Source organism: Typopeltis vanoorti, chromosome 20 (genome assembly GCF_054136105.1).
Source record: "Typopeltis vanoorti isolate ZY-2024b chromosome 20, IOZ_Tvanoo_1.0, whole genome shotgun sequence".
NCBI classification, from domain to species: domain Eukaryota; kingdom Metazoa; phylum Arthropoda; class Arachnida; order Uropygi; family Thelyphonidae; genus Typopeltis; species Typopeltis vanoorti.
The window spans coordinates 94,013,363-94,038,425 of NC_143568.1; the positions used below are offsets into that span (position 1 = coordinate 94,013,363).

A 25,063-nucleotide genomic window follows, 5' to 3' on the forward strand; every position below is an offset into this window, starting at 1 on the left:
GATAGTTCTACAAAATACGCTTTTACCTTTTATACAGTTGAGACAAACTGCCGTTTTCTTGCATAGTCTTTTATTGGACAAAAGATAGATATATCATTTTTATGGCATGTCAGTCTGTTTAGATCAGAAATAAAATCTGGAAAAGTGCCAACTCCTTCAAAACATTCTAAAACTAAAGGAAGAGAGAGCATTATGTACTTGATTCTTCAGGACGATAATGAAGGATGGTTTTTATGACCACTAGCGCAGAACTAAAATATCTAATATGGAAACACATCAAAACACTTGGGACAGAGACGGCGCATGTCTATTGGCGAGTTTTCAATTTGAAATTTCAATGCCTTTCGTATGCAAACGTGTTCTGTTTGCGTAGATCAGTAGAGGTCACTGCAGTTACAATGAATCAGTCAGTTGCGGATATATATTTTTTCGTATTCCGACATCAGATTTACTTGAAAAACACTTCCATATAACTTATAATTTTATAGTTCGCTTTAGAAAGTCCTGGCCATTGTAATAAACATCTAAATCTTTGTAGTGCGAGAATGTTAGACAAGGACTGAACGTTGTTTGTGACTTATTGAAAAACTGTAGCCATTCTGATCCTCTTAAACTATGTAATATCGATCAGAAATTGTTTAACTTTTAGAAACTTAATGTCGACTTCTTCTTCTGTAGCTATACTCGCACAGAAAACACGTTAATGGGAATTCATATGTTTTATGGCATTTTAAGAATCCTAGGTGAGACGATCTTTATTATATTTATTCTTCGTTCGCTGGTTTCACGTTTCTCTTCTTTTCCACATAATTTTCACTGAACTTATTAATATCCTCATTCCACTTATGCTAATAGGAATATGCTAATGCTATTCCAGATAATATAATCAGGCATATTCGACTATTTCTCATTAAAATTCGTCGTCTTTTTATTTTATTATTATTTGAACACTTCAATGCTTGCAAAATTCAGACTTGTCTTATTTCTCACAAAATGTAATTTTCTGTCTCAAATCTTTTTTTTCTTTTTTGTAACATAATCTAAAAAGATTGTTACAAAAAATTACTCGTGCAATATTTTTACAGCGATACGAAATTATTTTTGTGATCTAAATGGTGGCGCTTAAAGTTGAACACAATTACGCATACGTATTGAGTCCATGCATGGATGTTCTTTCGCAAAGTTATGTATGGTTTTTACGATATTTGATGCTCATATGGAAACATTTCCTAGACGGTGTATAACTGATGAAACACTCTCACACTAAACCAAGCATTTATTTTACAAAAGAAATGTATGACCGTTTGACAGGCGATATTGGGAGGTTTGTAAAACCTTCCAAGGATAATGATGCTTTCTTTCATTTTTCAAGCTTTTGGAAGTTATTCTGTATTTTTCGAATTTACGTGTGTGTGTGAGAGAGAGAGTCTTGAAGTATGATTTGTTGTAGTTTAATAGCTGGTAATTCAGCAATTTATATTACTTATGATGTTTCTATTTTCTTGTTTGTGCATATCTATGGTTAATGTGGTCCGAAGGGTTTAAAGATTTCATTTATTACTTTAAGCATAATCAGAACAAGGTCTCATACCACTGATTTCATGAGTTGTTGAAAACAGTCCTTATTTATGGACGAACCGGAGTGCTGATTTGCACGTGGTCGTGATGGGTGTCAAGTCCCATGCGGCGGATTGTTCTAGAATGGAATCCACAAACCTAGTTGGAATTAATTGCTGTCTGAGAAGTTTGGACTGTTTCACAGGCAATTTTACGGTTTCAAAGGTGGTGGGAATTCAATTTAGCACGTTGTTCATCGGATGCCAAGTTTACTTAGGACATTTTGTGCAACGATTAATTTATTCTTGTAATAGCTTGTTTTCGAATTTCTTATATATATATATAGTAAGGTGTTCTTTACTTTTATTTATTTGTGTTTTGATCCTATATCGTAACATCACTCACACAATGATGTCAGGGCCACATTTTTAGTTCTTACTACATAATTTAGATCTCGAACTTAATAACATTAATCCTACATAAATGCTGGGATCTTAAAAAGTTTAGATATCATTTAGCAATCCGAGTACGCTAAATGCAAAAATAACTTTTTTTTTTTCTCCTTTCACATATCGATTCTTCGCAAAATATTGTGGTTTGTTATAAATGTAGAAAAATTATTAAAATATTTTTTTTTATTATTATGGAAGTTATGCATGTTTGCAATAGACGATTCTAGATTTAACGAAAATTCAAAACAGGAAGGTTTGCTGTTTTAAGGATACTTGTGACATAAGACCGAATGATATATGCACGTCAACACAAGAAAGATATTTAATTAACCAGATATTTCGGACTGGAAATAGCAGACCATCCTCAGTGGTGTATTACAAGAACAGTTTTAAAAAATACAAGCTAGAATACTAACAATAGATCGTTAAAAATAGAACACGCCGCGTGATATTATATCACTAAGCATGAAACGGAATATTTTGAAGTAGAGACATGATTGGAGAAAAAAATAATAATGAGTAATCTTGATTAGACTTTCTCAGATTTTTGATATAGATATACAGTCATTACGATTCAGGTTGGGACGATAGAGCAAGGCATCCACGCTTTCCTTGAACAAACGTTCAAACCTATAACGGGATCTATGCAAGAGACGAGTCCTGGACCAAAAGATGCTGCGATCAGTTTCAGTCCCGTGTTGAGCCAATCCAGACTTCTCAGGTTTGTTGTGAAGAATGGAAGATTGATGTTCTTGGATTCTTTTTTCAAGAGAACGTCCAGTCCGTCCAAAATACCAGTATACAGGAAACTAACGTTCACAGGTCGTTATATTCTTAACGAATCAGCCCATCATTCATGTCAAAAAACAGGAATTATCAAATTCCTCATCAGAAGAACCAAAACTAATTGTTCTACTTTTGATTATCTACAGAAAGAACTTTCTACTATCCAATAACACATGAAACTCAATGGCTTTTCTGAAGAAAGTACTCAACATCTTCTCAATTCTTATAATCCTCCACAAAACAAAGTTTCAATACGTCGAGTGCCTATTCTTTATATCTCCGGTATTTCAGAACCTATCGCAAGAATTTTAAAGAAATATGATTTAACAGCTACATATTCACCTATTAACAAATTATCTTCTCATTTTCCTTCTCCTAAAGACAAACGCTCAACTTTATCTCTTCCTGGAGCTTATCAAATTCCTTGCAACTGTGATCTCTCCTATTTTGGACAGACTGAACGTTCTCTTGAAAAAAGAATCCAAGAACAGAAATGAAAATGGAAAGAGTAAACTCCAGATTAGACTGGCTATTCGCTTTTAGTTGAAAAGCCTTTAAAAAAAGTTCCTGGCTTCCAATACGGGATGCGAATCCAGCGCTGAGAATTAAGAAAATATAGTAATAAATAAACGCATAACTGCACTTAACTGGTTTTTGAGTGCAGTAATGAAGAACTTGTTTACGAATAGCTTTTATACATTCAATCGAGCCTAAAATTAGTTTTTTTTCGTGTCCCAGATTAAAAAGATTTGAATTTCGTAGTTTAAATGCAAATAAACCCAAACTTTAAGAACTACTAATGAAATGTAATACTTCATTTCGCCCATTAAGCTGTCTTTCCCGATTCATAAACTAGTCTCAATTAGCTAGTAACATTCTGCTGATTAGCAGAATGCAAGCGTTATCTCTAAAATCTAGTTAGATATTCATTAACTGTGCCCAACAGCAGGTTTAATGGCATAACTACACTGAAAACTGAAACAGGTTGTCTTTATCAAGAAACTCATTTCTTCGCTGTCGTCACTGATTTCCTAGATGCAAATGATTGTAAACAAAATTGTTTTTGTTATCTCCATGACTGCTTCACTGTGTGCATTTTTTTTTTTTAGCAATTAATCGCTATGATATCATAATCCAGGAAGCTGTCATGCACTTTTTGGTCTACTGAAACTTACCGACAATTTCATAGAAACTAGATTACTTACCGACAATTTCATAGAAAATAAGACCTAGGTACAAATCTTTAGCACGAGAAAAACCTTTATAAGAGCATTTTAGTTGAACGCGAGTTTAGCCAGTCTGACATATGGAGGTGGAAGAAGTTTTCCTTCCTGGAAACTTTCCTCCGGGTTTTCCCTCCTTTATAACCCGCTTAATAAAGAGCAGGTTTTTCATCTTACAAAACAGGCAAATCGTCCAGAAGGAGATAAGGCACGATACGTAGTCTCATAACTCTAGTTGCTTCCCCTGTAATTCAGGAACTACCTTTTATAGAAAACAAGATCAAACACGGTACATATCAGATAACAGCAAAAAGAAATTCTGATTTCCAATATACATAATAGAATAATGGTGATACGATCAAAAGCTTCAGGCGTTTGTGAATGCCGTTTATTTTCTTATAATGCTGATTTCTGCGTTTTTGAAATTCAATTCAATTTAGAAAGCATCTTACTAATTTAATCAAGTTCAAACATGGTGGCTGATTTTCTGTACGTTTCTGAGCAACCTTCCTAGTATCGAAAATAGTAAAAAGATTCCTTTAATTTTTTTAGCAGCGGCCATCACGTGACCATGGAGCTTCAGAAAAGGGATTAAAGCGGATACAAATATTTCCCTAACATGCATTGTCCTTCCACACATTCCCGTGGTAAGTCAAAGGGTTGGGTGACTTCTCTGGCTCATAGCCAAGAAGTTGTCAAGCAATGGCTGTATTTTACTCATCTCGGGACCATAAATCTTGATAATAACCCTCTTTTCCCTTCCCATTAACAATAAAGCAGTTGTAGTCTCCGCTTAATAAAGAGCAATTCACTAGTAGGAAGATGTTTGGGTCTCCGGTAGGAAGCCAGTTATTGCAAAGCTAGCTTTCAGTTTTTCACCTGCTATATACTTGCGCCTTTGTCTTTACCTGTTTCAGATAGCATAAATTTGAGGAAATTTGCAAATGAACAGACATCTGAATGCTGGAAAGCTCCCATACTGGTATGATGAAATAGAAAAGAAACTAAAATAGACGGAAGGTGATGAAGAGAATGGAAGAAAAAAAAGAAAAGTCTTCATCTGCAGATGGCTCGAGAGAAAGGAAATTTTATTTGTTTTTACCATGTTCTTGGTAGAACATCCACTACAATAACTTCGCTACGAACTAGTATTTAAATTGGTTATTTTCTGTATCCATATTTTTCTTAGCCAGTTATTTTTTTTTGCCTGTAAGTTAACTTATAAGACGAAGAATGTGCATAAAACAAAAATCTATCTACGTGTTGATTAGCACTTCACCAAAAAGTTTAAAAGGGGCATTTTTCTTGAGAACTTTTTATTCCATTTATTATTACGTTGTCATTTCTTAAGGAAATTTACTTTTTAGAATCAGGTAGGGATCAGTATAGGTCACTACCTGGGATGTTTGAAGAAATCGAACGCCGGTATCGTGGTACAGCTTCTTAAGTTCAGATGCTAAGAATGATATAAAATAATATAAGCTGTGTTTGCGAGTCGTCTGTTAATTTTATTTATCTGTCTGTTCATCTACATGAAACAACTGAAGAATGAATGAACTAATGAAGGCATTCAGTTAGTTACTGTTGGTTGTAGGTGATTTTTAATCGCCTTCTTGACAAAACAATTACTCTACTATCTTCTTGCAATAATCATCTTGCGTTTTTGTTTATAAGTAACAGTCGTTAAGTAATCGTAATATTGTGAGCACGCGTATGTGACGTTGTACGTACCTATCCTAATGTCTTTATATCTCCTAAATGAATGTTATCGAATTAGCTAAGATAAGAGTCTTCATTCCTGAAACCAGTCGGCTTCCGACGTCCATATCTATGAAGCATTCTGTCTAGAGAAGGCTGCATATTGTCAGAAAATTCGGAAATGACCAAAATAAAACTGTCGGAGTATAAAAGAATAAAAAAAAAGCACTTTCAGTCAAGATCAAGACTTGGTACATAATTTTGTTCATTCCCTCAGAACCATAAAAATGCAAATGCAAGTATCAGAATAAAGAAAACGAAAAATAATCATTAATATTTTTTCATCACATAGTTAATAGTCATCACGCTATCCCCACGATCCTTGCTATCACACCGAACTGTGCATATTTCACATTACAGCTGATGCATTTTCTTGACATTTGAACGAAAGGAACGAACGACAGCATACATTTCCTAGGATATGTGTTTTTACATTGTGGAAAATACCAAGAATAGCGATCAGAACTTTACCACCTTTGCTGCGAGTTGCCCGAGTTTGTACTACATACTAGTACTACTTGAATTAGCTCACGCTAGTAATCGCCGATACTTTTATAGTTTACTATATTCGGCATGAAACTCTCTGATTCCAATCTTTGAGTTTCTTATTCGGTTTTAAAACAATGTGGGATTTAATATCCCCTTAATTTAAATAATGTTTATATCGCCGAAACGAAGCCTATTGGCTCTTTATATTTAAGTAACTTGATGGGTGCACCTTTTTGACAACTCGTATAGCAGAGTATATAAGTTATTTTCGCTATACCCTTTGGTATTTATTAAAATATATTAAAGCAGAAGCCTTCGCGGACGCGCTGGAACTGCAATTCATCCCAAACTATGCGCATGCGGACTTGCACTTCATGGAAAAAATACACAGGCATGTCTGCTGTGCACTCCATCAAACCAGCAGCCAAGAAAACGCAAGCTACGCTACACTAAAGGAAGTACACCAAATCATCAAGAGCCTCAACAACAGAAAGGCCCCAGGTCCTGACGAGATTTCAACCCAAACCATAAAAGCACTCCCCCATAAAACAGTTATGCATCTAGTGGCTATCATCAACGCGATGCTAAGACTCAACTACTTCCCCACTCGTTGGAAGCAGGCAGATGTAATCGTCATCCACAAACCAGGAAAAGCACCTCAATTCCCCCAGAACTACAGACCTATCAGCCTCCTATCAAATCTGGGAAAAATCGCGGAAAAGATAATTCTGAACCGCCTACAAAACGAAACGGATAAGATCGAACTAATCCCAAAAGAACAATTCGGATTTCGCAAAGGCCACTGCATAACCCAACAGGTCCACAAACTTATAGAATTCATAACTACTGGATACAACTGGAAACAACACACAGGTGCAATCTTCCTGGATGTGGCGAAAGCCTTTGACAAAGTATGGCACAAAGGCCTCATCCACAAACTAATAGCTGCAAAATACCCACTAAACCTCGCCAAAATCATAGAATCCTATCTGAAAGACCGAAAACTTCAAGTTAAACTACGTGGCCTCAGATCCTCCATGAGCATCACAGCAGGTGTCCCGCAAGGCTCCCTCCTATCGCCGCTACTCTTCAACATTTTCATCTCAGGCATACCAAACACAGCATCAGCCACCATGGCTTTCTATGCAGACGACATGGCAATAGTGACCAGATCATTCAGGCCACACAACGACTACAAGACGCAGCAACAAATGTTGAAGAATGGTTTCAGAAATGGAGGATAGATGTCAACGCCGACAAGAGCACGGCCATACTCTTTACAAGAAGGAAAGCAACCCACCACGGAGCAGTCACGATGTTCAACACTGATATCCCATGGCAAAAAGAAGTAAAATACATGGGAATCAAACTGGATAACCGACTCAGCTTCAACCCCCACATCTGAAATGCCTGCAACAAAGCCAACTCAGCAATAGCTCAACTCTACCCGCTACTCAACCGAAGAAGCAAAGTCAGTACAGAAAACAAACTAACAATATACAAAACAATCATCAGACCCATACTAACGTACGGATCGCCGGCATGGAGCCACACCTCCCCCAGCAACATCAAAAGACTAAATGTATTACAAAATAAATGCCTCCGAATGATCTTCGACGCCCGGTGGTTTGTTAGGAATGCTCTCCTCCATCAAGACGGAAATATGCCAGACATACCTTCGTATCTCAACCAGACTGCTGCCAAGTACTTCGCCCAGGCATCACTCCATCCCGACCAACTCATTCGTGATGCATCAAATTATGATGAAAACGACAGATGGAGACACAAACGCCCGAAGGCAGCTCTGATCGCACTTCAAACGATTTTTCACAGCCCTAATTCGGGCGAGCCAGGCGCTCAAAAATTTCTCATTATCAATAATCACAATCTAGCGATGAAGGGATAAAAATCCAAGGGATTGACGTTCATCTCGCCATTAAAGTTAACAGTTAACCTTTGGTATTTATTTGGTCTAGCTACTCGCTGATGAAGCCTCAAAAAAGGCTGAAACCGGTGGGGGGCTATTATGAGTTCGTTCTCTTAAGGTTTTTGCCTTAAGGGAGCAATTTGAGTCTCCGGGGAAAGTGTTTTCCGGCTCGGTGAGGGGCTTTGTCGGTGAATGCTTTTCTTCGGAATATGAGCGGTTCTGCTCGGTGATGGGTGGAAGGCCATCACTGAGTGGAGCCAACGCTGAGATGGACGGTCTTTCAATAATTGAGTAGCCTAGGGATCATCCGAATTTTTAGAGACGGCTTTACTTATTCATAAGGCTGAAACCGGTCTGGGTAGTGACCTCCCACCATAATGTAATAACAGCATACATTTCCTAGGAAATGTGTTTTTACATTATGGAAAATACCAAGAATAGCGATCAGAACTTTACCGCCTTTGCTGCGAGTTGCCCGAGATTGTACTACGTACTAGGACTACTTGCATTAGCCCATGCTAGTAATCGCCGATACGTTTATAGTTTACTATATTCGGCATGAAACTCTCTGATTCCAATCTTTGAGTTTCTTATTCGGTTTTAAAACAATGTGGGATTTAATATCCCCTTAATTTAAATAATGAACGAAAGGTGTATAAATATACGAATTCTTTTTTCATTATCCAATTCTAATAAAACTTGGAATAAAATTTATTCTAGACCACATGTATTGTAACGCCGTAAGCAACAGCTTAGAGTATGAGGGTGGTCTGAAAAGTTCTCGGCCTAACAATGAAAAAACGAATTTATAATTTCAAAATTATTTTTATTTTTCAATACAATCTCCCTTAAGACTAATACATTTATTCCAGCGATGCTCCAGCACCATTATCCCATCCCTGTAGTGATTCTCAGTAAGATCTACAAAATACCCCTCTACAGCTGCAATCACCTCTTGATTGCAAAAACGCTGCCCAGCGAGGTAGAGTTTTAGTTTTGGAAAGAGATAGAAGTCGGAGCTAAATCTGGGGAATTGGGTGGATGTTCTAACAATTCATAGTGCAGATCCCTTAATTTTCCCATTGCCAAAACACCTTTGTGGGCAGGTGCATCCTGATGAAAGATGATTTTTTCTTCTGCAAAGTGGGTCTTTTCTCACAAATTTTTTCGTCTAGCCTAGTTAAAAGATTGGAATAATATTCCCCGGTTATTGTTTTACCCTTTTCAAGATAATTAATAAACAAAATGTCTTTAGCATCGCAAAACACCGATGCCATGACCTTTCCTGCTGATGGAACCGACTTTGTCTTCTTTGGCGCTGAACAACCGACTTCTGTCCACCGTTTTGACTGCTGTTTGGATTCTGGTGTGTATTGGTGAATCCAAGTCTCATCCCTAGTAATAAATCGATGCACAAAATCAGTTTTATTCTTGTTAAAACTCTCCAAGCATTGTTTAAAGATTTTCATGCGAGTGCGTTTTTGATCTGCTGTGAGCAAGCGCGTCACCCATCTTGGACAAAGCTTTTTCATTTGCAATTCTTCATGCAAAATATATCCTACACGTTCTTTTGAAATGCCTGTAGTTTCAGCAATTTCACGCACTTTGACTCGCCGGTCATCCAATACCATATCGTGCACTTGATCAATGATTTTTGGTAGTGTTAGACTTTTTGGACATCCTTCATGCGGATCATCTTCAAGGCTGGTACGGCTACGTTTAAACTCGGTACCCCATTTCTTAATTGTCGAAAACGAAGGAGAAGAGTGTCCTTAAACGTTTATGGGCACTCTTCGAATGAATTTCTTTTGGCATTAAACCTTCTTTTACAAAGAATTTTATAACTGCACGATATTCAATTTTATTCATTTCAAGAGATGCGGACAACACTTTTGCTTCAGACAGCTGTAGAAAACACACTACTTGATAGAATGACTTGCAATTTCACATCGATGCTTATGACAGATGTACCAACCTAGAAAAAAAAAATCGTGCCGATAGTGTTACCATCTATGGTCGAGACCGAGAACTTTTCAGACCACTTTCGTACTGTGTTCCATAAATTAGCTCGAAGAAATGTCTTAAAATTAAAAAAATGTAATTAAGTAAATGTATGTGAAAATTGAATGTTATTTCACCTATCGGTATGCTTTATTTGTTTATTTTTTTATTAAGAATTTCTGATATATATACAGGGTGTTCGGGATAAATTTGACATATTTATAATTAATTATATTTTTCCGTAAGTTACATGTATTAACACACACTTCTCTTCATTTAAAAGTTTGGACCCTTCTTCATTCATATACAAGATGTCAGAAAGGATGGATAGCTGGAACCCACCTGAATCATGGAAGAGAATAACTTGTATCATGATGATTCGTGCCCGCCATCAAAATAAGGATATTACGACTGCTGCCCAATGCTCCCTGAATACAGTAAAAACAATCAGGCATGAACTAGAGACTTGCAATGGTGACTACGAGGATGTAGCAAGAAGAAAGATCCCTAGCAGACGATCTGATTGCGTTCGTACAGCAGAATTCCTCGCAAATCTACAGGAACAGGTGTTGAAGAACCCTGGCATTGGAATTCGGGCTTTGTTCGTGGAGTTGCTAACTGTAGTCAAGCCCTGGATAACAAGGGTAGCCAATGGTAGGCCGTATGTATGGCAGCAGGATTCGGCCCCTTGCCACACCTCTGGGAAAAGTCAAAAATGGTTGTCTGAAAATTTCTACGACTTCACCAGTCCAAATGTTTGGCCTCCAAACTCCCCAGACCTTAACCCCATGGATTATTTTGTATGGGGCGCAGTTGAAAAAGACACCAATCGCACTTCCAGTAATACAAAAGCCCAGTTAATGGATAAAATTAAAACAGTTTTTGCGGCCCTTCCCAGGGAGACTGTAGCATCAGCTTGTTCGAGGTTCCGAAGCAGAATTGAAGCTGTGATCGATGCTAATGGTGGTTATTTTGAGTAAATCTTGTTGATAGTATTGTAATTAACTCTGCCTGTAATGTTTTTTTGTCAATTCATTAAATTTAATAGATACAAAGAAGATTTTCTTTTTCCTTACGAAACTGTCAAATTTATCCCGAACACCCTATATATATATATGTGTGTGTGTGTTAAAGATACCAAGCTATTTTATATGTATTTAAATATAAACTTGGTTTTAATCTATTTCCCAAGTAAGCAAACTGACAAGTAAGTCAAGTTTGCGCCTGCAAGTAGTGCATGTCTGGGCGACTCCGTGCGTAGTGCAAGTCTTAGGCAACTCGTCGTAAAGGTGGAATAAGCTGCGATCACTATTTCTTAGTATTTACTCTTAATGCAAAGCACATCTCCTTGAAATGTATGATGCTATGCATTAAAGGCAAGGGGCCACTACCCAGACCGGTTTCGACCTTTATTGAGGTCTCATCAGTGGGAGCCAGGCTTAGAAATACCAAGGTTTAAGTAATATAGAGCTTATAAATATTTTACCAAAACAAGTTACCATAAGGTGCTTTGACCTTATTAAATAAAAATCTCAGGATGAGAGATAGATGTAGAAAGGTTTTTACCTTGGGTATAATATACGTTAACTTACTTGTCTGTTTGCTTACTTGGGAAATGGATTAAAACCAAGTTTTTATGTATATACATATAAAATAGCTTGTTATCTTTAACGTATATTATACCCAAGGGGAAAAAAAAACTTTCTACATATACATATATATACTATATATTAGTTCTTGCATCCTTTAGTTAATAATGTTAAAATTATGAATTTTGCTTTGAGTGGATCTTCGTTGAGTTCGCCTAGCAGAAAACTGTTTATTATAGATGTCACTCTGGTAAATATTCATGATAAGTCTGACATTTTCTAGATTTTTGCTTTCTGTGTATTTGTGATTGCTTACGGATTAAAAAAAAAAAAAAAAACGTGAATACTGAAAATGTTCACAGACGATTATTGTCAGTGATACTAGCATTCGGAATGGATTCTTGCAGCTGCTGCAAACTAAGTCACTTTGATATCAGAAGATATGTACTAAGAAGTAATCAAACATCAATTAAAATTCCAACGTTCTACTCTTAGTTTACCCTTGATTTCAGACTGCACCGCGTTTTTAAAATTGTCTTGACATTTCGGGTTAGCATTGGGTGCCCTCTTTTCTTGCGCAGCTTTTCCTTTCACTCTACATACAGAGAAAGTGAAAATGTTAGTTAGGTTGTTTAAAGCTACGTTTAACCAAACTTTAGTGTATAAATTACTTGTCAATGTCATTTACCATTAGTGAATTATTTACTTGAAAAAAAAAAACTATATAAATATTTGCCTTTGGTTATATCCATAACCAGTATTACTTATACTTGAAGCAAATCAGACATTTCCTATATTTTAACCCAGTGATAATAGAAGTATCCATTATGGGTGTGTGTGTGGGGGGGAAGAAATTTGGAAAGCGTGACAGAAAAGTATCGTACAAATACAGATGTCGGTGTAATAAGTTTGTTTTCCATTCATATTTCAAGAAAGAAAAACAAATCTAAGTTCTAAATCTAAAGGAATAACAGGAAGTTATATTCCGGCTTCCTGATACTTTGTTTGCTAAACAATTATTATTATTATTTTTTTCATTTAAAATTTTCAAATGTCTCTATTACAGAAACTATTTAAATTACATGCTGGGTCACCAATTTTATCCTGCTATGTACTGTATCCTGTAATTAGGCTGTTTCTCAGCCTAACTACGAGATAATGAAAACTCACATCACGTTTGTAGTGTGAATATTTTACAGACTAAATCAGCCAAAATCGAATCCTGCTCTTGAGAGTAACGATCCTTTTCATGCCACTTTGGATCTCTTATGAGCAAGGTTGTGGTTTGACATCGAGAGAAACTCACCGCACCTAAATCTCTTCACGAACATTAATAAACTATTATATCAATACATCAATTCGAATCTCAGGATGTTTGCTGATTTTTTTTTTAAAAAAAGAGCTATATTATCTTTAATTAAACTTTTGGGAAACGGTGTGAAATTTTACTGTATTTCTTGCATATTAGAAAAATAAATCGAGAAGGTTAAAAAAAATTAAATTTTCAACGAAAAATAGTAAAGATATTTAAGTTTATTATTCTCCTTGCTTTCAAGCCTTCTTTGTTTTCTCATTGTAAAATTCCTCAATTGGTGGCATTTTTATTGAATTTTAAGTGCGGCTATTGCACAACTGGTGATCTATGATTGGGCATGAGGTGTTCGTAGTTGAAATATCACGCACTCACGCGCACACACAGGGTGATCAAAATTCAAGTATCCCTGTTTAAGGCTTTGTGGAACACCGCCCAGTGATCAATGCTGCGAAACATTGTAGAAATACATTGCATGTGGAAGCGATATCTGAGGGGGGGGGAGAGATAGCTCCAAAATTCAACACCACGGGCGCTGTATGACGTACCGAATGTAGATGTAATTTTTCTGTGGTGTAGAAAGGAGAAAAGCGACACACAAGCATAAATAACACATTTTTATTCACTTCTATTATGCATTTACGGGCTGTACTGTTCAGTATGCTGCCCTTCCTGGTATGCCACAAACTGCATTCTTTGCACAGCATGTTCAACGGCAGAATGCAGCCGGTCGGGACTGATGTTGTGCACAGGCTGCGTTATGCTCTTTCAGCGCTGACAAGTTATCAGGATGATTCCGATAAATCCTGTCTTTGAGAAATCCCGAGCCAGAAGTCACAGGGGATCAGATTCAGATCAGGTGAACAAGGCTGGTCATGCATTGGGATACGCACGACTAATCACCGTGAAATGTTCTCGAAGAACCTCCTCTACGAATCGACTGATGTGTGGAGCTGCCCCATTCTGCATGAAAATGATTGAATCCATGCGCAGGCACTGTTGTAGCTGTGGCACAACAAAACTGTATCATGTCGCGATGCCTCTCGGCAGTAACTGAGCAGGTCACAGGACCCAAATGGCGAATGTCCTCAAAAAAGAATGGTCTAATGATAAACGAAGCTGTAAATTGGTGTTTACAACGTCCCTGGTGGTGGTTTTGGAACTACTACTCTCTCTCAGATATCTCGTTCGCATGATGCACAATCTATTCCTGCAAAGTTTCGCAGCATTCAGATCACTGGATGGAGCTGGAACAAAGCCTTAAACTGGGATACTTTAATTTTGATGACCCTGTACATATATATGAGCCATTCACAAACCAAATCGATTAACTCCACTTTTTGAAATTTTTTAAATTTTAGTGTCAAAGCACTTGACACTAAAATTTAAATTAGTGTCAAGTGCTTTAAAATTTAAATTAAAACAGAAAATGATTGACTCCTAACTTTTAATATTCATAATAAATTTCCCTAATAATAAGGATTAACACCACTAAATGACCAAATTTTTGTTGGCCATCGAATAATAAATACTGTAATTTATTTCAGAAGCCAATCTAATTAACTCCACACTCTAATGTAAATCGTTGCAATAATACAATTCAAACGCAGAAACAAGTACTTGATGATAACGGGAAATTGTTTAGTGCTGTCTCATCACAAAAAAAAAAAAGTAAAATAATTAATCAGTTACAGTCTAAACTGCCGCAGAAGTAAATACTTGTGAATTTTAGTGTCAGTTGTTTTTAAAAAAAAGAAAAATTATACCGTTATAATATCAAGATGGATGAGACTAATAATGATTATTTGGATGTGGAAAATGACGAATCTGATGGTTCTTCAATACGATTTATTAGCAGAAAGCTCGGCTCAAGAAAACGTTTATGTATTTCTTCGGATTCGTCATCTGATTGTAGCAGGGAAAATATTACAACAAATAATTCGATTGGGCGGAAAAGAAGTTGTAATCCTGATAAATGGGCTCGAAATGTCCAAAAGCATGGAAGAATAAAAGGTTTGGAATACAGAAATAGAAGGAGAAATTTAATACCTGCAAAAACATTTGTAGATGTAATATGTCGATGTCGTCAGAAGTGCAATGAAAAAATTACTTTGGATGAAAGAGAAGCTGCCATGGAGGCATTTTATAATTTAGACAGTCAACTTGAGCAAAATATTTTTTTAAGAGGTTGTATTAAAGTTAACGAAATAAAAAGATGGCGCCCGAAGGATAACAGTAAAATGCCAAGATCACGTTCTTTCACATATTATTTTCGAAATAGCCGAAAAAATTATATTTATGTTTGCAAAAAATATTTTAAGGATACTTATCAGATAAGTGACGGACGAATATACGACTGTTGTTAAAGAACAAGTTTCGTCTTTGATTGATCGTCGCGTTCGCCATGTTCCAGGCAATGAAGTCGATGACACTCATGTTATAAAACATATAGACTCATTTCCCGCCTACAGTAGTCACTACACAAGAGCTCACAATCCAAGACGAAAATATAAATATTTAAATCCAGACCTAAATATTAAGAAAATGTACGAACTGTACATCGCGCAATGTGAAGATGAAGATATTAGTACCGGTGAAAGAAAAATATTACTACAAGGTATTCTCCACCAAATTTAATTTACATTTCAAGCAACCGTCTAAAGATACATGCCAAACTTGTGATTCTTTGCAAATAAAAATTCAGTCTTCGAATAGTGAGGGAATTCGGATGGCAAAAGTTGAAAAGGACGCTCACTTACAAGAGGCTGAACAAGCTCGTAGTCATATGGCTGCAGATGGAATGGCAGCATCCGAAGAAATTTTTGTATTTTCTTTCGATTTAGAAAAAGCTTTAGCCTTTCCTAAACTACTACATCGGTAGCTTATTATAAGCGAAATTTATGTTTATAATTTCGGTTGCCATGATTTTAATAAAAATATAAGCCACATGCTCGTTTGGCCAGAAACTGAAGGATCTCGCGGGTCTCAGGAAATTTCATCATGCCTAATAAAGTATATAAAGACTTATGCTAAAAATGATGAAAAAATAATAACCTATTCAGATTCGTGTACCGGACAAAATAGAAATATCAAAACTGTCGTAAGTTTATTGAAGTTGGTTCAAAGTACAGAAATAAGAGCTGAGTCAATTGAAATGAAATTTTTGGTAAGTGGACATTAGTTATTTGCCTAATGATTCAATTTTTGCCCTTATCGAGTCACATGCGAAAAAAACTCAAAACATTTTTTCACCAGATGAATGGTACAATATAATCAAAACCAGTAAAAAGAAAGCACCCTTTAACGTGGTTCAATGACTCATCAGGATTTTTTCTCAACAAATCCTTTAGAAAATTCTATCATTAACAGAAAAGTAACAGTTACAGGGTTACCAGTAAATTGGCTTAAAATGCACTGGATAAAATTAGAAAGGTCGAAACCCCACGTCATACAATTCAAATATGACTTTAACGAAGATTCAGAATTTTATGCCATTAATATAAGAAAATCTGTAGCAGGTAGACCACTAGGTCTGAAAAATGTAGACCAGCCTTTGTTATATCCTACAGGTAGAACTGTGACAAGAGAAAAGAGGAAAGATATGATGGACCTGTTGAAATTCATTCCTCCTATTAAACATGATTATTATTAAAAAAAAAAAAAAAAACTTAATCGACATGACGGGACCTCAAATACAGCTGACGAAGAAGACACCATTTATGTTGCTGATGAATCAATTTAAACAAACTAATAATAATAATTGTAACAGTAATAGAACAGTTATTATTAATTTTTGCGAAAAATCTTTAAAAAAACTGTATGATAATGAAGTTTTTCTGTAATAAAAAATAATTTGAAGACTGAATTTGATGTTTTTACTTTTTTTTCACTTGCCAAATCGATTCACTCCCTTAGTCACGCAAAATTGTAATAATAACGATTACTCCAAGGATATTCTATCTTATACATTTTATATGTCGTTAGATAAAAGCTACATCTGCAATAATACATTCTACAATGTTTATTTGAATTTATATTTTAAAAGGAATTTTAAAAAGCAATGTATATTATTTTATCACTTTTCTCCACTTTTTGTTTTATGGAGTTAATCGATTTGGCAAGTGAGCGGCCCATAGTGGAAAATGAATGCTATGAATGGTGTATGCAGAGTTTGCAAGTTTATTAATGATCATCTACAGAACTCCACAACTAGCGCCAAATGTAGAGGAATCGTGATAGTCGTAGTGTTTGTACTTTTGCAGAAATTCCAGAGTTATCAATGAAAACATTTTCTGAAGACCGTAAATGTTGATAAGGTTTACGGTTTATATAGGAGGTGAAATTGGTGCAAGACCATCGCTCTGCTTATTGGAGGCCTTAACTGGTTTGAAAAAGTTCCATGCTTGGTCTTTAGAGGGTGTCGGGATTATGAAAAAAACAAACATGAAAAAAAGAGAATTAATAAAAAATAGAAAAAAATTCACTACTTCGTCCACTATATTATATAGTATAGATTTACTTTTCGTGGGTTAGGAGTTACATAAAAAGGTTCAAGGAAGAGGAAATTCTTGACTGTTTTTCGTTTGTCATTATCTTCAAAGGGTACTTGAAAGTTTTATCTTTTTTTTTTTGCGACAAAATGAACCTTTTGATTCTTAGTAAGAATTTGCCTTTTATTTTAGAATAGTTTGTTTTTCAAAATCTTCTGTCATTCTTGTTTAATAAATCCTCCGCAAATTTATCAGTAGCACAACGCAGAATAGCTTAGGTTAGCTATTTTATCTTTGTTGGCTAATTCACAATTATGTAATACTATTTTTTGTCAACAGAAAAAACAATCGTGAAGGATGGCATTCCTGCCAAAATACAACACACCTTGTCTCATTGCTTATGCATTCATCTGGACCTTTGGGGTATTTGATTTTAAACGTACCTACCTCTACCTCTTCAGCTGTATTATAAGTGCAAGTGGAATGTGGTGGAGGAGAATCAAGATGTTAAGCAAACACCTTAGCTCCATTATTTGGTCAGCGAAAGTAATAAGAGTATCTGAAACCTGACGATAAAGCACTCATTCACTTGACTTAAAGTTCTTATGTTAAAAGGAGACGAACAGACATACTCTCTACAAACTCTTTCGAGACTTAACAACAGAACAGGAAACGCTGTACTGCTTAGGACGTCTTTCAACTGAACAATCCTCAGTTAACTTAAGTAGCTTCGAACTTCCTCTGCAGTAGAATAAAAGTGACAGTTCATCGCAGGAATGTCGTACTTGAAGAAGTTATAAACATAATGCATTGCGGAGTGACACAGCCATGTGTACAAACTGCACATACTAAATTCACCTGTATAATCTTCTATTTCTCGTAATTTCGCTAAATCTCCTTTACTATATAATCTCAATGAAGGCATTAAAACCTTGACCGACCGACTGGCAGCGGACTATTTCACTGGTATGTAGGTGGGAGGATATGAGGAATACAGAGTACCACTTCATCATAAAATACAACACATCCCTTCTTAGATAATAACTAGTATCTTGTCAAGTGGAAGGAATTCGAAGCTGCTTAAGCTAACTGAGAATTGTTTTGTTGTTAGTGTCGAAAGAATTTGCAGAGAGTAAGATAAGAGAATCTGTAAGATAGCTCTCTTCATTACTAACTCTTCACTTCACATATTTCAAAAAACTTGTATAAGTAAGGAAACCTTAAGTATTTAATTCATATGAACCATAATGCAATCTCCTCGTTCACTTTTGCATAATCCTGAACTGAACTGAATACACTAAATGTCATGTGTTTTGAACTCGTTTCCCCCCCCCCCTTTCATTTTCAATATTGTTTAGAATTCTTCGCCAAAGACAAAGCTGAATAGTAAAAGGTAACGTTTGGCGGCCTTTTCAGAATTTTTCGTAGAATGGCCGTCATCCCCAACCGTGATGGGGATGGCGGCCATTCTACATTTCTTATGAACTTCTCGTCCATGGAATATCCAAACACGGGAACGATTTACAGCAGTTGTTGATTGATTGATTTTCTTTCCATTCCTAGTAACCAACTGTGAAGTGTCCGACTGGGGTCCGTGGTCACAATGCAGTGCTGACTGTGGTACAGGAATCATGACCCGAGAGCGATTCGTCATCAGAGAATCACGAAATGGAGGTCACCACTGTCCAGAACTCCTTCAGAGGAGAAGCTGCTATGGAACACGCTGCGAAGTCAAGTCCGTTGCAAAAGCCAGGCGGGGTAAGTTTCTAAAACTGCACTTAATTTGCAACTATTATTGTTATAACAAATATTTAAACTTTCCAACACTCCTTTACAATTACTCGACAATTCGATTTTAATAAGAGAGAGAGAGAGAGAGAGAGGGTAATATAAGTTTAATGGAATTCGGCATTACTTCTGAATATTCTTGACGAAGAATGCATGGTTGGCTTCTATCTTATGTGCACGTATTCGTTTAAAAATATAAACATAACACCTTTTATTCCCCTATTTTATTCTATCCTCCGAACAGTTGTGCAAGTAGTCAACATACAGAAACTTGATGAAAGTTGAATGAATTTGTTTGCGAAACAAGCTCTATTTAGTTGAGCTGCTTCACTTTTGTTATAGTGGATGGAACAACCGAGTTAGCGGAAGGATAAATGTACATCTATCTGCAGTTGACTAACTCAGCTGACTGACAATACTTTATTGGAAAATATCTAGATGATGTTCCGTGAAAAGCTGAACCAGATTCTTCAGAATTGAATCGGAGTCGACTCTTAATGAACTTCAGGTTATGCACAACCTTTATTTTCATATGCTGTCAACAGTGTATTAGTGAATGCTTGTTCAAACGTTTATGGATACCTTCCTCTTTTATTTATTTATTTTTTGGCGAAATTCAACTTATTTCTTTAGGCGATATGTAATCTTCATCGCCTGATATGATTCCTCCGAATCCTTTGTTCTTCCATATAGCAAGTGGTATCATTTACAAGTATATATGAAACATAGTGTGGAGTTATCGAGTATCATAATCAACATTCATCTCGCCTACTCAACTACATTCAGTATCATTCTTTAATCTATAAGGATTAGTGTTCATTCGCGCTGTGATATTTCAAGTGGATGTCTAATTTAAAATTCCTTAAATTAGCTTGCTGTTGTCTTTATTTCTTACGAAAAAAAAAATTAATCCTTAACCCTAAATTTCGATTTTTAAAATAGAATTATCCATTGAAAGATATTGATAGCAGCACTGCATTTAGAACTCCTCGTGACCTTTTAATAAAAGTTTAATGAAGTGAAATAGCACTAAGAAACTATTAAAAGAAGTATTTAATGCTTCCAATATATCGTCTCAGTTAGAGACATCGTCAGGTGGTAGAAAATAAGACTTGTAACACACACACACACACACACACACACACACACACACACACACACACACACACACACACACACACACACACAAAGGCAGTGCAAAACGGAAACGCATGGAAAAAAAGACTAGTCCTAATTAGGTGGGAGTGCCCCTATGGACACCAGTCGCAGCCTATGATGTAAACTGAGATCTCGAAATATTAGCGTTTCCCATATTTAGGGAAGTTTATGCAACCATATTTATTTAAATAAGGCTTAATTTTATGAGCAGCAGCAGATTCTAAAAACAGTTTTTCCCTTCTAAATTTACTATGATGGAGCATGATCTTTTTCCAATTGATTCTGTGAGCTATAATAAAAATTTGAGTTTAAATTGTTAAGCCGTAACGCACGCATTTGGAACTCCAGCTGACTGCCTTTTGCAATTCTAAATCAAGATGCGAAAATATTTGTCAGTAATTACATATTACAATACCAGATAATCCTCTTGTTAAAATAACTTGACGTATAGGAGCGTAAGACATAATCTCCTGGAACGTCTATACAAAGAGTTGAGACCTTGCTACATCGACCGAATCTAAATAGAAACAATAGACTTCAATTATCTCTCTTATGGAAAATAGTTCTTCACTGAGTTAATTCTTCACTAAGAATTGAGATCTGTGCTGAAGGTTGATCAAATAGGATTGAATTAATAGCTAGAATATCAGAAATCTGAGGAAGGGAAAAAGACTAGATTAGGTACTGTAAACAGGAATTTAAGATGGCACTGTGCTCGGGTAGCGATTCACAGGGGTGGGGGGGGGAGAATCAGAGGGCTACTTCAGGATCAATACCTATCCTACAATAACCAACTAATCTGCCCCGTTCAGATTAGTTGGTTATTGTAGTTGTGAAAGATATTGTATGAGAATAGTTGTGAAAGAAAGAATGAACCACCTTCCCATGCACAACTTATTGATCTTAATGATATCCATGAAACAAAATGTTCTATTCAACCCATTCATCTGTTGCCCATTTCATTTTGGTTCATTTACATAGCAGCGCTTGTGATTAGCGAATATTTAATGTTTGTGTCATATATTTATCACTATTTGTTTACACATTTTAGTTATTTGGATTACCACTTTTATATTTTTTAAATTCAATATTTTAAAATTTTTATATTCTATTTATACATTTTAATTTAAAATTATATTTTAATATTTTATTATATATTTATTTTTTAAATTTTAAATATTTTAAGAGCAATGCGTTTTTAGAGTCGAAAATCCTAACATATTTTTCGATAATTTTTGAATATATTCCTGTATGTACATGCATTCCAGTAATGCTTGCGTGTAATCAGTAGCTCATTGTTTTACAGGAATCATTACACCAGTGAAGCATTATTCTTACGTACACTAATTAAAAATAATACTACAGTATGATAGTATGCTTATCCATAAATTTAGATTTATATTTTAAAAATATCGTAAAGGTAATAATACGAGGGTGGTCTGAAAAGTTCTCGGCCAAACAACGAAAAAAACGAATTAATAATTTCAAAATTAATTATTTTTATTTTTCAATATAATCTCCCTTAAGACTAATCCATTTATTCCAGTGAAGCTCCAGCGCCATTATCCCGTCCCTGTAGTGGTCCTCAGTAAGATATGCAAAATACCCCTCTACAGCTGCAATCACCTCTTGATTCGAAGAGAAACGCTGACCAGCAAGGAAGAGTTTTAGTTTTGGGAAGAGATAGAAGGCAGAGGGAGCCAAATCTGGGGAATAAGGCAAATCCTTTAATTTTCCCACTGCAAAAACACCTTTGTGGGCAGGTGCATTGTCCTGGTGAAAAATGATTTTTTTTTTCTTCTGCAAACCGGGTCTTTTCTCACTAATTTTTTCGTCTAGTCTGGTTAAAAGATCGGAATTATATTCCCCGGTTATTGTTTTACCCTTTTCAAGATAATTAATAAACCAAATGTCTTGAGCATCGCAAAACACCGATGCCAAGACCTTTCCTGCTGATGGAACCGACTTTGTCTTCTTTGGCGCTGAACAACCGGCTTCTGTCCATTGTTTTGGACTCTTTGGATTCTGGTGTGTAATGGTGAATCCAAGTCTCATCCATAGTAATAAATCGATGCACAAAATCAGTTTTATTCTTGTTAAAACGCTCCAAGCACTGTTCAGAGATTTTCATGCGAGTGCGTGTTTGATCTGCTGCGAGCAAGCGCGTCACTCATCTCACGCAAAGTTTTTTTATATGCAGTTCTTCATGCAAAATATAACCTACACATTCTTTTGAAATGCTTATAGTCTCAGCAGTTTCACGCACTTGACTCGCTGGTCATCCAGTAGCATATTGTGCACTTGATCGATGATTTCTGGTGTTGTTACACTTTTTATATGTCCTTCACGTGGATCATCTTCAAGGCTGGTATGACCGTTTAAACACGGCAGCCCATTTCTTAATTGTCGAAAAACGAAGGAGAAGAGTGTCCATAAACTTTTATGAACTTCGAATGAATTTCTTTGGGCGTTAAACCTTCTTTTACAAAGAATTTTATAACCGCACGATACTCAATTTTATCCATTTCAAGGGATACAGACAACACTTTTGCTTCAGACAGTTGTGTAAAACAGACTACTTGATAGAATGACTTGCAATTTCACATGGATGCTTATGACAGATGTACCAACTTAGAAAAAAAAATCTTGCCGGTCGAGGCCGAGAACTTTTCAGACCACCCTACGGACTCCATGGAGATGCCTGTATAATAATAATAATAATAATAATAATAATACATATACATTTTAAATTCAAATTAAATTTGATGACTAAAATTACCCAACAGAAATAAGGCATGCTACAGTACTTAGCCTTGGTTTTCTTTGTGTCTTTTAAAGTCCACCGCATTCTTAATTTGTACGTGCAGGTCTAATTTTAGGAACGATTTCTCGTTGAGAAATATGATTTTTAGCGTTATTATATATTGTAATAATTTAAAGAAAGCGTATTGTATAGAATTATATTACATTTAAAAGTATTATAAGTATTTTATTAAATTTAAATTACTGTTTTTTAATTATGCATTATTTTAAACAATGATTGCGCTAGTGATTGGTGTTACCAGTACATTATTACAAAGTGTAAAGTTTTAAATTTTGGGTAGCAAAGATAGGATGCAGAGTATACAGTTGGTGGCAATATCTTGTAGGAAGAGTGATTGTGGATAAGGATTTAAAATTTCGATGACTCATTGCTAGAATCGTGAAGGAGCAGAAAAGATTATGGCAATGATGTAGAGGACACTGACGTGTAGAAGTAAGAATGTTATGGTTCCATTGTATAAGGCTTTGATTAAGCCACATATGGACTATTGTGCACAGATTTAGTCACCTGGTTTTCAACAGGATGAGGAGATATTGGAAAATGTCCAGAGACGATTGATTAAGGTGGTTTCTGGTCTCTAGAATGTTGATTATGAAGGTGGATTGAGGAAATGCAAATTGCAGAGACTAGTGGATAGGAGGATATGATTGAGACATAAGTTAATAAGGGGTTGTTACCAGATTAATGTGGATGCTGTTTTACATAGAATGGGAAAACAAGAGGCCATTCTTGGAAGCTGTATAAGAAGGACGTCAGCAAGCGGGTGAGGAGCAGTTTATTGCATAGAGAGTGGTGGATGATTGAAATGCAGTGCTCGAGAGAATGCAGAGACGGTATAATGAACTGTGTACCTAATAGTGAGACTTCCCGAATTGAATCACTTGACTCCATGGAGGTCTGATGATACTACTAATAATAATAAAATTCACATCGGCTTAAACTACCCAAAAAATTGGAAAATGGCTGGAATTTTTTTGGTGTTCTTGATAAGGTATCGGCTTTTTTTTCCACATTATTATTATATTTCTACCTACTTACCAGAAATGAAATCCAGTTGCAGAGGACCAAATGACTAATGAATACGGTGATCGTATAGTTGACAATTCGATTCATGTTTCAAGTGACTGCTCGAGTAGAGAATATTTTCACAAACACAATATATCTGTCCAAATGTAACTTGTTCTATTAAAACTATCCTGTCCGATAGCAACGAAAACCATTAGTGTATGGACAACTTTTACCACTCTTTTAAAATTGTGCATAAATAGCAATGTTTGATTTTGATACGTTACATCTGTGAATTTTCAAGAAAATATCTTAATGCTATTTCTTTTTAATAATTTTGATTTTCATGTTATGCTTAAAGACAATGTGTAGCTGCATAAGTGGAATTTTACTAACTCAATTCGATTCTTGATAAGCTATTATTTTTTTTTCTTTCTTTTTCTCCCTTTTTACATTACATTATTTCATTCAGCACAAAGATGCCCGAACTCTATATTTGAGCATGCGCAATCGTATGCTATATTTCATTTCAAGATTATTAAGTAGAGAAAACTTTATATTCTCCCCGATAACTAGTTCGTTTTCTGCTTAAATAATTTAGTCTTTAATTCAGTACGTATTACTATCGGCTAATGACAGTTTTTCAGAATTATATAACAAATCGGTAGAGAACAAGTCAACTGAAAGAGCTGCCTACATTTATA

At 35.7% G+C, this 25,063-nt stretch overlaps 1 protein-coding gene across 1 annotated transcript in view; it reads left to right on the forward strand.

The window, feature by feature from the left end:
- LOC150095671 (somatomedin-B and thrombospondin type-1 domain-containing protein-like) overlaps nucleotides 1-25,063 on the forward strand; it is a 55,420-nt gene that overhangs the window by 17,370 nt on the left and 12,987 nt on the right. The window contains exon 2 of the mRNA XM_090409992.1: nucleotides 19,148-19,342. Coding sequence (XP_090266118.1) covers nucleotides 19,148-19,342 — 195 coding nt within the window. The remainder of the gene's footprint in view (nucleotides 1-19,147; nucleotides 19,343-25,063) is intronic.